Source organism: Schistocerca serialis, chromosome 1 (assembly GCF_023864345.2).
Source record: "Schistocerca serialis cubense isolate TAMUIC-IGC-003099 chromosome 1, iqSchSeri2.2, whole genome shotgun sequence".
NCBI lineage: Eukaryota > Metazoa > Arthropoda > Insecta > Orthoptera > Acrididae > Schistocerca > Schistocerca serialis.
In genome coordinates, this window is record NC_064638.1 from 813,266,140 (window position 1) to 813,281,883 (window position 15,744).

At 42.0% G+C, this 15,744-nt stretch overlaps 1 protein-coding gene across 1 annotated transcript in view; it reads right to left on the bottom strand.

Annotated features, from left to right (window-relative positions):
- Nucleotides 1-15,744, bottom strand: part of LOC126484220 (ras GTPase-activating-like protein IQGAP1) — a 350,623-nt gene that overhangs the window by 256,230 nt on the left and 78,649 nt on the right. The window contains exon 5 of the mRNA XM_050107637.1: nt 2,661-2,818. Within this exon, the coding sequence (XP_049963594.1) occupies nt 2,661-2,818 (158 nt within the window). The remainder of the gene's footprint in view (nt 1-2,660; nt 2,819-15,744) is intronic.

The window sequence follows — 15,744 nt, forward strand, 5'->3', positions numbered from 1 at the left end:
TTCAGTCCTGAGACTGGTTTGATGCAGCTCTCCATGCTAATCTATCCCGTGCAAGCTCCTTCATCTCCCAGTACCTACTGCAACTTACATCCTTCTGAATCTGCTTAGTGAATTCATCTCTTGGTCTCCCTCTACGATTTTTACCCTCCACGCTGCCCTCCAATGCTAAATTTGTGATCCCTTGATGCCTCAGGACATGTCCTACCAACCAATCCCTTCTTCTAGTCAAGTTGTGTCACAAACTTCTCTTCTCCCCAATCCTATTCAATACCTCCTCATTAGTTACGTGATCTACCCACCTTATCTTCAACATTCTCCCGTAGCACCACATTTCGAAAGCTTCTATTCTCTTCTTGTCCAAACTATTTATCGTCCATGTTTCACTTCCATACATGGCTACACTCCATACAAAACAAACAGCATAGTGAACACATTATTGTAGCAATGATGCCACCACAGTAGTACAAGCATATATGCCAACTAGCTCTGCAGATGATGAAGAGAGTGAAGAAATGTATGATGAGATAAAAGAAATTATACAGATAGTGAAGGGAGACGAAAATTTAATAGTGATGGGGGACTGGAATTCAATAGCAGGAAAAGGAAGAGGAGGAAAAGTAGTAGGTGATTATGGAAATGGGTTAAGGAATGAAAGAGGAAGCCTCCTGGTAGAATTTTGCACAGAGCATAACTTAATCATAGCTAACACTTGGTTTAATAATCGTGAAAGAAGATTGTTATGTGGAAGAGGCCTGGATGCACTGGAAGGTTTCAGATAGATTACATAATGGTAAGACAGAGATTTAGGAAGCAGGTTTTAATTTGTGAAGACATTTCCAAGGGCAGATGTGGACTTTGACCATAATCTGTTGGTTATGAACTGCAGATCAAAACTGAAGAAACTGCAAAAAGGCGGTAATTTAAGGAGATGGGACATGGATAAACTGAAAGAACCAGTGGTTGTAGAGTGTTTCAGAAACAGCATTAGGGAACGATTGACAAGAACAGGGGAAAGAAACACAGTAGAAGAAGAATGGGTAGCTTCGAGAGATGAAATAGTGAATGCAGCAAAGGATCAAGTAGGTAAAAAAACAAGGGCTAGTAGAAATCCTTGGGCAACAGAAGAGATACTGAATTTAACTGATGAAAGGAAAAATACATAAAAATGCAGTATATGAAGCAGGCAAAAAGGATTCCAAACATCTCAAAAATGGGATTGGCAGGAAGTGCAATACGGCTAAGCACAAATGGCTAGAGGGCAAATGCAGAAATATAGAGGCATGTATCACTAGGGGGTAAGATATATACTGCCTACAGTAAAATTAAAGAGACCTTTGGAGAAAAGAGAACCTCCTGTATGAAAATCAAGAGCTGAGATGGAAACCCAGTTCTTAGCAAAGAGGGGAAAGCAGAAAGGTGGAAGGAGTATATAGAGGGTCTATATAATGGCAATGTACTTGAGGGAAATATTATGGAAATGGAAGAGGATGTAGATGAAGAAGAAATGGGAGGTACGATACTGCGTGAAGAGTTTGACAGAGCACTGAAAGACCTAAGTCGAAACAAGACCCCGGCACCAGACAACTTTCCATTAGAACTACTGATAGACTTGGGAGAGCCAGCCACGACAAAACTCTGCCATCTGGTGAGCAAGATGTATGAGACAGGTAAAATCCCCCCCAGACTTCAATAAGAATATAATAATTCCGATCCCAAAGAAAGCAGGTGTTGACAAGAGTGAAAATTACCGAACTATCAGGTTAATAAGTCACAGCTGCATAATACTAACACAAATTCTTTACAGACAAATGGAAAAACTGGTAGAAGCCGACCTCAGGGAAGATCAGTTAAGATTCCATAGAAATGTTAGAACACGTGAGGTAATATTGACACTAAGACTTATCTTAGAAGATAGGTTAAGGAAAGACAAACCTATGTTTCTAGCATTTGTAGACTTAGAGAAAGCTTTTGACAATGTTGAATGGAATACTCTCTTTCAAATTCTGAAAATGGCAGGGGTCAAATGCAGGGAGCGAAAGGCTATTTACAATTTGTACAGAAACCAGGTAGCAGTTATAAGAGTCGCGGGGCATGAAAGGGAAGCAGTGTTTGAGAAGGGAGTAAGACAGGGTTGTAGCCTATCTGTAATGTTATTCAATCTATATATTGAGCAATCGGTAAAGGAAACAAAAGAAAAATTGAGACCCAAAGCAGAAATGTGTTTCAGTCGTTCTCCTCTAGTGTTAATTGTCTTCTTTTCATTTGTAAACTTTGTTGACAACTACATTGCCTTGGGCTTAGGTACAAACTGAGTAAAATTTACACCCTCCCTGATACTGTGTAGGTCACCATTTTGGTAGGATACAGCCCAAGTTAATAAAAAAAAAATTACTTATCAGGTAGCAATTAACCAATATTATTAGCTTCTTTCCTCTGGCAAGAAAGATGCAAAGATGGAGCAAAAAATGAATTCCCACTACATAATCTGTGAATTGTCCCATTTCCCTCCATTCATTCCTCTTTTTTTACCAGATGAAGGAAACCACAGTACTAAAGAAGATTTATATGTCAGCTTGTATTTCAGTCTGGTACTGTCTCTTAAATAGACGTACCTTATGTATGATACTGGATAATCCTAACATTTCCAAATTTATAGTTACCACTTTGTCTATCGCTCTGTTCAGATCTGCAATGGCAATCTCTACAGATTCATGATCTTGCCCTGCTTCCTTTGCAAGAAGCCCTCCAATCCTCTTAAATGCTGGCAAGGGATTGCCATACTCTTCCAGGTCACGCCTCACTGCACCAATCTCTTCCGCTTGTAGAGAAACATAATAAAATTAAACATCTTTTAAGTACACAAATTATTTGTCATAGGAAAACTATGCCATACAACTACAGTCATTTTCATTCATTGCCCAGCAAAAAATGCACAGCAGTTTTAGGGCTTAAAAAAAGAAACGGGAAACCATAAAACAACAGAAAATGCAGGATGGAGTGCAACAATATTATGAAAAGGAAAGTTGCTACTCACCATGTAGCGGAGATGCTAAGTCGCATATAGGCACAACAAAATGACTGTCACAAATAAAGCTTTCGGCTGTTAAGGCCTTCGTCAACAATAGACACACACACACACACACACACACACACACACACACACACACACACACACGACTGCAGTCTCAAGCAACTGAAAACTGGGTGGGGGTATGGAGGAGGCTGGAGCAGGGAGGGGGAGGGATAGCACGATGGGGGTATGGGAGGAGGCTGGAGCAGGGAGGGGGAGGGATAGCGGACAGGGGGGAGGGGGGTGGAGAAGAGGAAGTAGCAGAAAAGGAGAGAAGTAAAAAAAGACTGAGTGTGATGGCAGAATGATGGCTGTTTAGTGCTGGAATGGGAACAGGGAAGGGACTGGATGGGTGAAGGTTGAGGCCATGAGGGTTATGGGAGCATAGGATGTATTGCAGAGACAGTTCCCACCTACGCAGTTCAGAAAAGCTGGTGTTGGTGGAAGGATCCACATGGCACAAGCTGTGAAGCAGTCATTGAAAGGAAGGATGTCAAGTTTGGCAGTGTGTTCAGCAACACAGTGGTCCACTTGTCTCTTGGCCACAGTTTGTCTGTGGCCATTCATGTGGACAGACAGTTTGTTGTTTGTCTTTGTCATGCCCACATAGAATGCAGCACAGTTGTTGCAGCTTAGTTTGTAGATCACATGACTGGTTTCACAGGTAGCCCTGCCTTTTATGGGATAAGTGATGTTCATGACCGGACTAAAGTAGGTGATGGTGGGAGAATGTCTGGGACATGTCTTGCATCTAGGTCTATTACTGGGGTATGAGCCATGAAGTAAGAAGTTGGGAGCAGGGGTTGTGTAAGGATGGACGAGTATATTGTGTAGGTTCGGTGGACGACAAAATACCACTGTGGGAGGGTGGGAAGGATAGTGGGCAGGACATTTCTCATTTCAGGGCATGACAAATGGTAGTCAAAACCCTGGTGGAGAATGTAATTCAGTTGCTCCAATCCTGAGTGGTACTCAGTAACAAGGGGAATGCTCCTCTGTGGCCGGACAGTGGGAATTTGGGAGATGGTGGGAGCCTGGAAAGATAAGGCACAAGATATTTGTTTTTGTACAAGGTTGGGAGGATAATTACAGTCTGTGAAGGCTTTAGTGAGACCTTATATTTTGAGAGGGACCACTCGTCACTGTGGATGCGATGACCAAAGGTGGCTAGGCTGTACGGAAGGGACTTCTTGGTATGAAACGGGTGCAGCCATCTTTGGTTGAGACTAATATTGAACCCTGCTTAACTCGGTTCACTCCTCACCCAACCATGATCCATCCCCACTGCCCCCAAATCACTCCCTGTTAACTTTCCAGAACTTCTTAACCTTGAATCTTGCCTCACAATCATTCCCCAAATCCCTCAACATGCAAGCAAACCTTACATCCACAGAAAGAACTGAATTACACCATCTAAAAACTGATCCCAATCTCATAATCCTACCGGCGGACAAAGGCTCCATCACTGTTGTTTTGAACTGCAAGGATTACCTGGCAGAAAGACTCCGCCAGCTTTCAGATACTTCCATCTACAAACCTTGCCACATTGACCTCATTCCAGAAATCCAGCAGGATCTACAGTCACTACTCAAATCCTTAGGCCCACCCCAGGAACCTCTCCCCTGTGTCCATCTCTCTGCTCACCCCTACCACTCCCCACACTCCTACCTTCTACATGCTTCCTAAAATCCATAAACCTAACCACCCAGGATGCCCCATTGTGCCCCCACAGAGAGAATCTCTGGTCTCATAGACCAACACCTTCAACCTATTACCTGGAACCTACTATTCTATATAAAAGATACCAACCATTTCCTCCACCGACTCTCCACAATTCCAGTCCCTTTACGACATGGTGCCCTGCTCGTCACTATTGATGCCACCTCCCTTTACACAAACATTCCTATGGCCTTTCTGCTACTGAAAACTACTTTTCCCAATGCCTGATAGATTCCAAACCAACAACCTCTTTCCTAGTTGCCACGACCAACTATATCCTCGCCCACAATTACTTCTCATTTGAAGGTGTTACCTACAAACAAATCCAGGGTACAGCTATGGGCACCCGCATGCCACATCCTATGCCAACCTGTTCATGGGCCATCTAGAGGAATCCTTCCTAAAAGCCCAGAATCCTAAACCCCCTCACCTGTTTCAGACTCACTGATGACATCTTTGCTATCTGGATCGAGGGTGAGGACACCCTAACCACATTCCTCCAGAACCTCAACAAATTCTCCCCAATTTGCTTCACCTGGTCCTACTCACCCCAACAAGCCACCTAGATGTTGACCTCCACGTGAAAGATGGCTACACCAGTTCCTCCGTCCATATCACACTAACTGCCAGTAATGCCTCCATTTTGACAGCAGCTACTTGTTCCATACCAAGAAGTCCCTTCCGTACAGGCTAGTCAACAGCAGTTGTCACATCTAACTGTGACGAGCAATCTCTCTTGAAATATACCGAAGGTCTCACTGAAGCCTTGACAGATCGTAATTATCCACCCAACCTTGTACAAAAACGAATCTCCTGTGCCTTCCAGTCTCCCACCACTTCCAAAACTCCCACTGTCCGGCCACAGAGGATCATTCCTCTTGTAACTCAGTACCATCCAGGACTGGAGTAAGTGAATTATATTCTCCACCAGGGATCCAACTACCTCTCGTTGTGCCCTAAAATGAGGCCCACTATCCTTCCCAGTGGTACCACAACTTCCACCGAACCTACACAATATACGCGTCCATCCTTACACAATCCTTGTACCCAACCCCTTACCTCATGGCTCATGCCCCTGTAATAGACCTAGATGCAAGACCTGTCCCATACACCCTCCCACCACCACCTACTCCAGTCTGGTCACGAACATCACCTATCCCATCACAGGTAGGGCTACCTGTGAAACCAGTCATGTAATCTACAAGCTAAGCTGCAACCACTGTGCTGCATTCTATGTGGGCAAGACAACCAACAGGCTGTCTGTCCACATGAATGGCCACTGACAAACTGTGGCCAAGAAACAAGTGGACCACCCTGTCACTGAACACTCTGCCCAACATGACATCCTTCATTTCAATGAGTGCTTGACAGCCTGTGCCATACGGATCCTTCCCACCAACACCAGCTTTTCTGAACTGCACAGGTGGAAACTTTCCCTGCAATACTCCTATGCTCCTGTAACCCTGCTGGCATCTACCTTCGTTAGTCGCAGTCCTCACCCAGTCATTCAGCCCCTTCCCTTTTCCCATTTCAGCACTACACAGCCATTATTCCATCATCACACTCGGTATTTTTACTTCTCTCTTTTTCTGCTACTTCCCTCACCCCCTCCCCTTCGCACCTCTCCCCTACCCTCTGTCCAACCTGCAGCACTTCATTGTCTGCCACCCCCACTATACTATCCCATCCTCTCCTCACTCCAATCTCTTCCTTACCCCCACCCAGTTGCTACTCCCATCATGCACTGCTGCTGTTTGCAGTGTGATTTCAGTTGCCTGAGGCTGCAGTCACGCGAGTGAGAGTTGCGTCTGCTTGTGTGTATTGTTGGCAAAGGCCTTAATGGCTGGAAGCTTTATTTGTGGCAGTCTATTTGTTGTGCCTATCTGCGACTTAGCATCTCCACTATATGGTGAGCACAAACTTTCCTTTTCATAAAGGATACCATCAGTTATTTTACCTACACTGGAATGGAACATTTTTGTGTGATTTAAGATAATACAAATTAAATTTACCTGTCACACACACGCACACACACACACACACACACACACACACACACACACACACGCACACACACACAACAGCTCCATTTAATTTTATGTATATGTGTATTCTGCTTACTGGATTATGCATCGCTGCATCTAGACTATGGAATATGTTAACATATAATTATATAAAAAATGTAAGGAAGGGATCTTATTTCAAAGATTTCAAGGTCTTAGGGACAGTACACTAAAACTGGCAAACACTATTTACAGGAAGAATAAATGCAGAATAATAAACAATGGAAAGAAGTGAAAAACTAGCTTCATACAATGATTGTCATCTAAAATTCTAAATATATCATAGTGGAGATCAGCATTCACTCTTGTGTTTTCATGCTACATTTCATAGTGCAATTAACTGACAATGATAAATATTATGGAGAATAAATATGGTTATGTTCAGACTGTCTTAAAAAAACTATGACTGGAAGTTTTTGGGAGCACCCAGAACATAACAACTTCCTAAAATCATGCCCTGAAATGACTTCCATTCTATATGACATTTTGTCTTGCCCGCCACACCGAGAATAGTGTTTCATCACTTCCCGCCCCCAATATCCTGCTCAGCTTCTATGCTCCCTCTGCACCCAGTTTCTTACCCTATGGCTCCTACACCCGAGATTATTCCTGCTGTAAGATCTTCCCTGTGTACCCTCCTATCGCCACCTACAGCAGCCATGTAACTGGTATAAAATCCACTACTGAGGGCTGTTATGTAAATGCTGTTCAGCCTTCTACATTGGAACGACTACCACCAAGTTATCAGTTATGATGAATGGCATGGATACAGGTTGTATATTGGCAACACATAATACTCTGTCGCAGAGTATGCTCTAAAACAGGTGTCTCCAAACTACGTGAACACCACCAGTCCGGCCTGCGGTAACAGGTCAGACATGTATGATATCTGCCCCACCATATTTTTTATTACTGTCAAACCTTGCTTATCAAGCAGTTCTCATAATGGGTGATTCACATGAGAAAAGAAAAAATTGAGAAACTGACTCACTTAAACTATGTTTTGTTCCTATGGAAAAAAAGCATTTCACTTAACAAGTGTTAATTGCAACATTCAGAAACAAACCATGCTCTTTAAGTGAAGTAACATAAAATTCACAATCCAAATAAATCACACAAAATACATAATCATACAAATATAATAGAGGGAAACATTCCACGTGGGAAAAATATATCTAAAAACAAAGATGATGTGACTTACCAAACGAAAGCCCTGGCAGGTTGATATACACACAAACAAACACAAACCTACACACAAAATTTAAGCTTTCGCAACCAACGGTTGCTTCATCAGGAAAGAGGGAAGGAGAGGGAAAGATGAAAGGATGTGAGTTTTAAGGGAGAGGGTAAGGAGTCATTTCAACCACAGGAGCGGAAAGACTTACCTTAGGGGGAAAAAAGGACAGGTATACACTCGCACACGCACACATATCCATCCGCACATACACAGTCACAAGCAGACATTTGTAAATGCAAAGAGATGTCAGTCGAGGCGGAAGTGCAGAGGCAAAAATGTTGTCGAAAGACAGGAGAGGTACGAGCGGCGGCAACTTGAAATTAGCGGAGGTTGAGGCCTGGCGGATAACGAGAAGAGAGGATATACTGGAGGGCAAGTTACCATCTCCAGAGTTCTGACAGGCTGGTGTTAGTGGGAAGTATCCAGATAACCCGGATGGTGTAACACTGGGCGAAGATGTGCTGGCCGTGCACCAAGGCATGTTTAGCCACAGGGTGATCCTCATTACCAACAAACACTGTCTGCCTGTGTCCATTCATGAGAATGGACAGTTTGTTCCTGGTCATTCCCACATAGAAAGCTTCACAGTGTAGGCAGGTCAGTTGGTAAATCACGTGGGTGCTTCCACATGTGGCTCTGCCTTTGATCGTGTACACCTTCCGGGTTACAGGACTGGAGTAGGTGGTGATGGGAGGGTGCAAGGGACAGGTTTTACACCGGGGGCGGTTACAAGGGTAGGAGCCAGAGGGTAGGGAAGGTGGTTTGGGGATTTCATAGGGATGAACTAAGAGGTTACGAAGGTTAGGTGGATGGCGGAAAGACACTCTTGGTGGAGTGGGGAGGATTTCATGAAGGATGGATCTCATTTCAGGGCAGGATTTGAGGAAGTCGTATCCCTGCTGGAGAGCCACATTCAGAGTCTGATCCAGTCCCAGAACGTATCCTGTCACAAGTGGGCACTTTTGGGGTTCTTCTGTGGGAGGTTCTGGGTTTGAGGGGATGAGGAAGTGGCTCTGGTTATTTGCTTCTGTACCAGGTCGGGATGGTAGTTGCGGGATGCGAAAGCTGTTTTCAGGTTGTTGGTGTAATGGTTCAGGGATTCCGGACTGGAGCAGATTCGTTTGCCACGAAGACCTAGGCTGTAAGGAAGGGACCGTTTGATATGGAATGGGTGGCAGCTGTCATAATGGAGGTACTATTGCTTGTTGGTGGGTTTGATGTGGACGGATGTGTGAAGGTGGCCATTGGACAGATGGAGGTCAACGTCAAGGAAAGTGGCATGGGATTTAGAGTAGGACCAGGTGAATCTGATGGAGCCAAAGGAGTTGAGGTTGGAGAGGAAATTCTGGATTTCTTCTTCACTGTGAGTCCAGATCATGAAGATGTCATCAATAAATCTGTACCAAACTTTGGGTTGGCAGGCTTGGGTAACCAAGAAGGCTTCCTCTAAGCAACCCATGAATAGGTTGGCGTACGAGGGGGCCATCCTGGTACCCATGGCTGTTCCCTTTAATTGTTGGTATGTCTGGCCTTTGACAGTGAAGTAGTTGTGGGTCAGGATGAAGCTGGCTAAGGTAATGAGGAAAGAGGTTTTAGGTAGGGTGATCGGCGTGAAAGGAAGTGCTCCATCGCAGCGAGGCCCTGGACGTGCGGAATATTTGTGTATAAGGAAGTGGCATCAATGGTTACAAGGATGGTTTCCGGGGGTAACAGATTGGGTAAGGGTTCCAGGCGTTCGAGAAAGTGGTTGGTGTCTTTGATGAAGGATGGGAGACTGCATGTAATGGGTTGAAGGTGTTGATATACGTAGGCAGAGATACGTTCTGTGGGGGCTTGGTAACCAGCTACAATAGGGCTGCCGGGATGATTGGGTTTGTGAATTTTAGGAAGAAGGTAGAAGGTAGGGGTGCGGGGTGTCGGTGGGGTCAGGAGGTTGATGGAGTGAGGTGAAAGGTTTTGTAGGGGGCCTAAGGTTCTGAGGATCTTGGCAGTGTTACACCATCCGGGTTATCTGGATACTTCCCACTAACACCAACCTGTCAGAACTCCGGAGATGGGAACTTGCCTTCCAGTATATCCTCTCTTCTTGTTATCCGCCAGGCCTCAACCTCCGCTAATTTCAAGTTGCCGCCGCTCATACCTCACCTGTCTTTCAACAACGTCTTTGCCTCTGTACTTCCGCCTCGAGTGACATCTCTGCCCAAACTCTTTGCGTTTAGAAATGTCTGCTTGTGACTGTGTATGTGCGGATGTGTGTGTGTGTGTGTGTGTGTGTGTGTGTGTGTGTGTGTGTGTGTGTCTATCAACCTGCCAGTGCTTTCGTTTGGTAAGTCACATCATCTTTGTTTTTAGATATAAAATACATAATCACTTGCTTTTATTTATTTATATAATGCAACTGCACATTTTAACAGTAATTATTATATCAGATTTCCTGGAAATTTACCATATATAACATATTGTCAACAATATCATTTACTCTTTGAGCCACAGTGTTTGCTGACAAACTGATGTTTTTAAATAAATTAGCTTTTTTTGGGCACATCTCTTCAACTGCTGCAATCATGCAACCCTTCAGTAATTCACTGTCAGTAAATGGTTTTCCATGTTTTGCCACTGAGTGAGCCATATGGAAATTAGGACGACTTTCTGCTGTTTGTTCAGCATTTACTTTCTTAAACATCATTTGCTGAGATTGCAAACAGCATTTCAAAGACGAATATATTTCTAACTGTTGGCTCCCGGTAAATTTGGGATAACTTTGAGAATGTTTCATCTTGTAATGACTTTTATAATGTGTAGTTTGAGAACTGATATTGTTACATTGCAACTTATACACATTGCCTTATTACTTGCCTCAGTCATGAAATATTGATTCCTCACTGCTCTTAAATTTTTGCACTCATTATCTTCCATTTCTTTTCCATATTTAGACAAATTCACACACAAGGGATCTAACTGCAGATCAAAATGGTGCCAATTAATAGTATTAGGAGCAAGAGTTCTGGATAAAGAATTTTGCTAGATTTATCTTAAAGGCAGTTTTAATTAAATTACTCATTGCTAAACACACTGTATCTTTACTAAGGAACTGTACACTCGAAACACACTAGCCTCACTAGACTTTGCTTTTCAGACTGCATGTGTTGCTGCTACCCACAAGACGGTGCTGTAGTACTGCACTTAACTTCCCTACTCCCCAGAAGATGTCACTACTAAACATTTAGCACTGTCGGAAGTAGTTGTAACAATACGTAAAGCGCAGCACGCGTATCAGCTATCGTAACTTGAACACTTGCCTGCAAGTGCCAACAGAAATTGTGGAGTGGAGGTCACTCCCACTTTTTGCGCCATAGATATCTCAATCGCCATCTAGTCCCGAAAAGAAAATTTGCGGGTAATTCAACACTACAGTAAGTTGGTATGATCAACTATAGTCTGTCCAACTTTTGTTAAGCCACACTTGTGGTATCTGCAAGGAACGAAGAGCAAACCACTACTGTTGCTGCTGTGTGGTGAGGATTGTTACAGTGGAAAGATATCCTGTAGTGCTGATTTCATATGCAGCTCGTGCTAAGTTCTGATCCCTTGCTGTCACGTTGATGATGCATGGAAGAAACAAGGTTTCATGAAAGGACGTTACAATAGCCTTCATGAGTGGCACTTATTTATAGCAATATATATGAAATGAAATTAAGGCCACATCTCGAGGTCAAACAATAAGCAGTCACTGTGTAGTAATTACTCCAGTGCCACCCAGTTTCAGCTCATAAAAAGTGGCTGCAGCGGTAAGTGACACGAAAACTTCTGAACTGTACTGAGGTGTTCCGAACAGTACTAGGGTATCAGGCCAAAAGGAAACTTAGATTACAGCTAGGTCTCGGATCTTGGGACTTAGTGGAAGAGCCAGTGTGCCCCCTTATGCTAAAATGTTTGGAGACACTCATGATTGCGAGCCTGTTTCAACACATGTGCCATCTGGATTCTCCTCTGAGAAATATGCAGGTGGGAAATGATATAACATCTTCCTTTTTTTTCACTCCCTTTTAGTTTTCTATGCCTTTATTTTTTGACCTGCCTTATTTCTCCCCAATCTCACCTCACCTCACATATTTACCATGTATAAAGCACTTAAGCTTTCTGCTTATATTAACTATTCCACAATGTTTTGTCAGAAATTCTGTCTTACTTACTACCCTATCTTTCACCTTAAAGTTCTGAGGTCTTCAAATCTCACCTGGTGCAGTCCACAACAATCAATTTTTCCTTCTCATGCTGACTGGTAAGTCTCCCCTAACCCAGGGTTCTTCGGTGACTTTTCCATAATACTCCCCATTTTATAAGTCTCACCAGTTCTTTTCCTTCATCCCTCTTCCTTCTCCTTCAACTCCTCTGCCAGAAGATGGAGTAACTGGCTTCAAAACCTAGTTTCCTTAGCTTTTGTTTGTGTTTTTTGCTACTGCTGCTGCTTGGTGCTTGGTGGTGATATTTGATTTGTGGTGCACCAACTGCGCGGTCATCAGCACCCGAACAAAGCCCCAATTTTTTCACAGTCCAATTTTTTTTTCTCAGTTCAATCTAGCCACTGTCACAAATGATGATGACGATGATGATGATGAAATGATGAGGACAACACAAAAACCCAGTCCCCGGGCAGAGAAAATCCCCAAACTGGCCGGGAATCTAACCTGGGACCCCATGATCCAGAGGTAGCAATGCTAGCCTGCTGCTGCTTGGTGAGCAGATTTTCTTACCTATAACTTCTGGGCATTAATTTCTCCAGTAGTTTACCTTGTCATAGTATCTTTTCAAGGTAGTTTGGTGTTCCCTTTGATAAACACTTTTGTATAGTGCCACGGAGACATGACCGGAAGCAGCACAAGGTGCCACAACAAAAATTATAAGAGCTGAGTGATGATCAATTAGATATTAATTGATCCTCTGGAACTCGCAATCTGAAAATTACTTAGTGACTTGCAAGGACCTCACAGGTCTTTCATGCAGTTCACCATGTCAGACTATATTTTGTTGATATTTGGGGTTCAGTAACCAAGATACAACTTCTTGTAATGAATTAAATATTTATCTCTTTATTACTCAAAATTACAAAAAATTCGTATCTTCAAAAATGCAAGCAAAAGTTTGCCCTTTATTACAAAATCTTCTGCAAAGTTAAAGCTCCCATACGACAAAATAACTGTTTCCTCTTGTAGTATCTTGTATTGTAAATTACAGTTGTAAAGTCTGGAAAGGATAGATAAATCTCTGGAAACATACACCAAAAATTACAGGAGAGAAACTAGAAAATATGTGCCAACAATTCAGACATAAGTTAGTTTTGGTGCACGTTTCACAAATGGCAATCGGATGTTCAAGGCACAATTAGGTGTCACAAAATTTTGCAACTAAATCTAGTTGACTTATTTGTCACTTTTTGTAAGGTTGCATGGCATTTGTCTCTTCTGTTTGGAAATTACAGAATTTGAAGGGTCAGCTCTCTTTCCAAATGTTGGCTGCAAATATTGTTCTTGTCAACCAGAAGCTGTTGAACCCACTTCATCAGTTTCATTTATTTCCAGGTTGCCTACATTTTCTCCAGTTTCTTCTGTGACTTGATTTCTATCAAATGTTTCTGCAAATTCTTCAGTTTTTTGACTGGTTCTTGAGCCACTTGGAGCAGATTCAGTTGTAACTATTGGAGGTTCATTTGCGATGTTGGTCTCCGCACCTTGACTTTCTGTTATTGTTTCATTTGCCATTCTAGTTGAAAGACATCTTATTTTTTGCCTTCGCCCATGTTTTTCGTTAATTTAGTGAGCATGATTTGTGCACTGATTGCAGCCATATTTAGCATGGAATAAAAAATAACCATTGGCCGTCTTCTAGTCTTCTTGTTAGCACTACACATTTCACGCATCTGGTCATTAGTGTTAACATCTTTGTATTTGCCATAGTATGTAATAATTTTAGGTTTTTGTTTTCACTCTTATCAGTATTAATCGCACCATCATTATACATGTTGGAAATGAGAACTGTATAACTTTTTTTTCAGTTTCAGGGCATACAAAACCAAAATGGTCTTTGGGCTAAAACCAAATATGCTTGATTTTACATTATGGTCTGTGACATCTTGAAAACTACAGGAACTGGCACTTTATTTTTTTAATTTTTTCAGTGTCGCAATGATACCGAGTTTCCTGTCCACATTTCTTCTGCCAGTCTCACATGCGAGAACCAATTATCCATCACTGTCAACCAATGCAAAACTTTTTATTCCATACTTTCAAGGTTTCAATGATATGTATTGCACAAAGGGACATCATCTCCAGAAACTTCTAACTTTTCATCAATACATCAGCTCCCGGGAGTAGCTTTTCTGGCAGTTTCTCATGAAATTTTGGAAAAGTTCAAGAATGTGGCAACAAAAATTGTGCTTCTGTCACTCCTCTCTTGTCAATCTCTCATCAAACCATAAACATGTCGGCAGAAACATCCTAAATATTTCAACACAAGGGTCTTTGGTATCCCACATATCTAGTGTGTTGAGGAAGTGTGCTTGCAGTCATCTGCCTAGATATAACAACGCAATTAGAGCCTTGACCCCTGTCACATCAGTAAAACAAGTGACTCTTTCTCACTGGTATTTGAACCCTGATACTGTTCAATGAACTGATTTGTATATTTCACAATAACCTGCATGATTGAAACATCAAAAATATGGTCCCAGATTTTAAAGGAGTTCTTGCTTCATGGACAGAACCTGTGACAGCCCCTATTGCACCACTAAACGTATTTTGTTTTCTTCTTTTCCGGTGCAATGTGGTTTCTGCCATCACCAGCTGTCGATAACTTCATCCTTCTTTTTCTTGAAAGCAACAAAATAATTGCTGTCTTCATCACATGGATGATTCAGCATGGAATCCTCTTGACCATCTGAGTCCTCAGTCTGGTCTGTTTCTGAAGCTCCTCCTCACTCCTCAGCATAATCTTTCATTTCCTTTAACAGGAGATTACAAACTACTTCGTCATGATCAGGATTATTGACATAGTACATAGTTTTTGTAGTCTCATTTTCACCTGTGAAAAATTTCATGACTATGGAACTCAGAATGACTCCATAGAATTTGAAATTTTTTTTATATGATTGGGCCAGTCCACATTAAATCAATCAATAGTCTGATTTTTGACGTTTCAGAGTTTGAAGTCTTTTTGTACACTTATAGTAACAGAGTTGTTTGCATGAAAAACCTCAAATTAAATTTTTTGGACCTTTCATCTTTGAGTCATTAATTTTCGAATCTTCCATAATTATGCATTTCTTTGTTACATTTTGGAACCTTAAAATCACCATCTCTTAAAAACTACTTCACTTACAGAACTAAAATTTGTACCTTTTTATTCAGTTTCTTATGAAGTAAAAAATATGTCCTCATTGGCAATATTCATCATAGTGTCAAATTTTCCAAGATGAAATTTATTTTAATTTTGAAAATTTAAAAATAAGACTTTTTTGTTTTGGAAAAAAAAAAAAATGTATGTTATTCACACACGTCTTGTTAATGTTTATGCCTAATTTCAAAATGGTGTTCTAGTGGAAACACATTAAAACAAACTTTATTTTACTGGTAAGTGCAGCACCTTGTGCATAGTAGCAC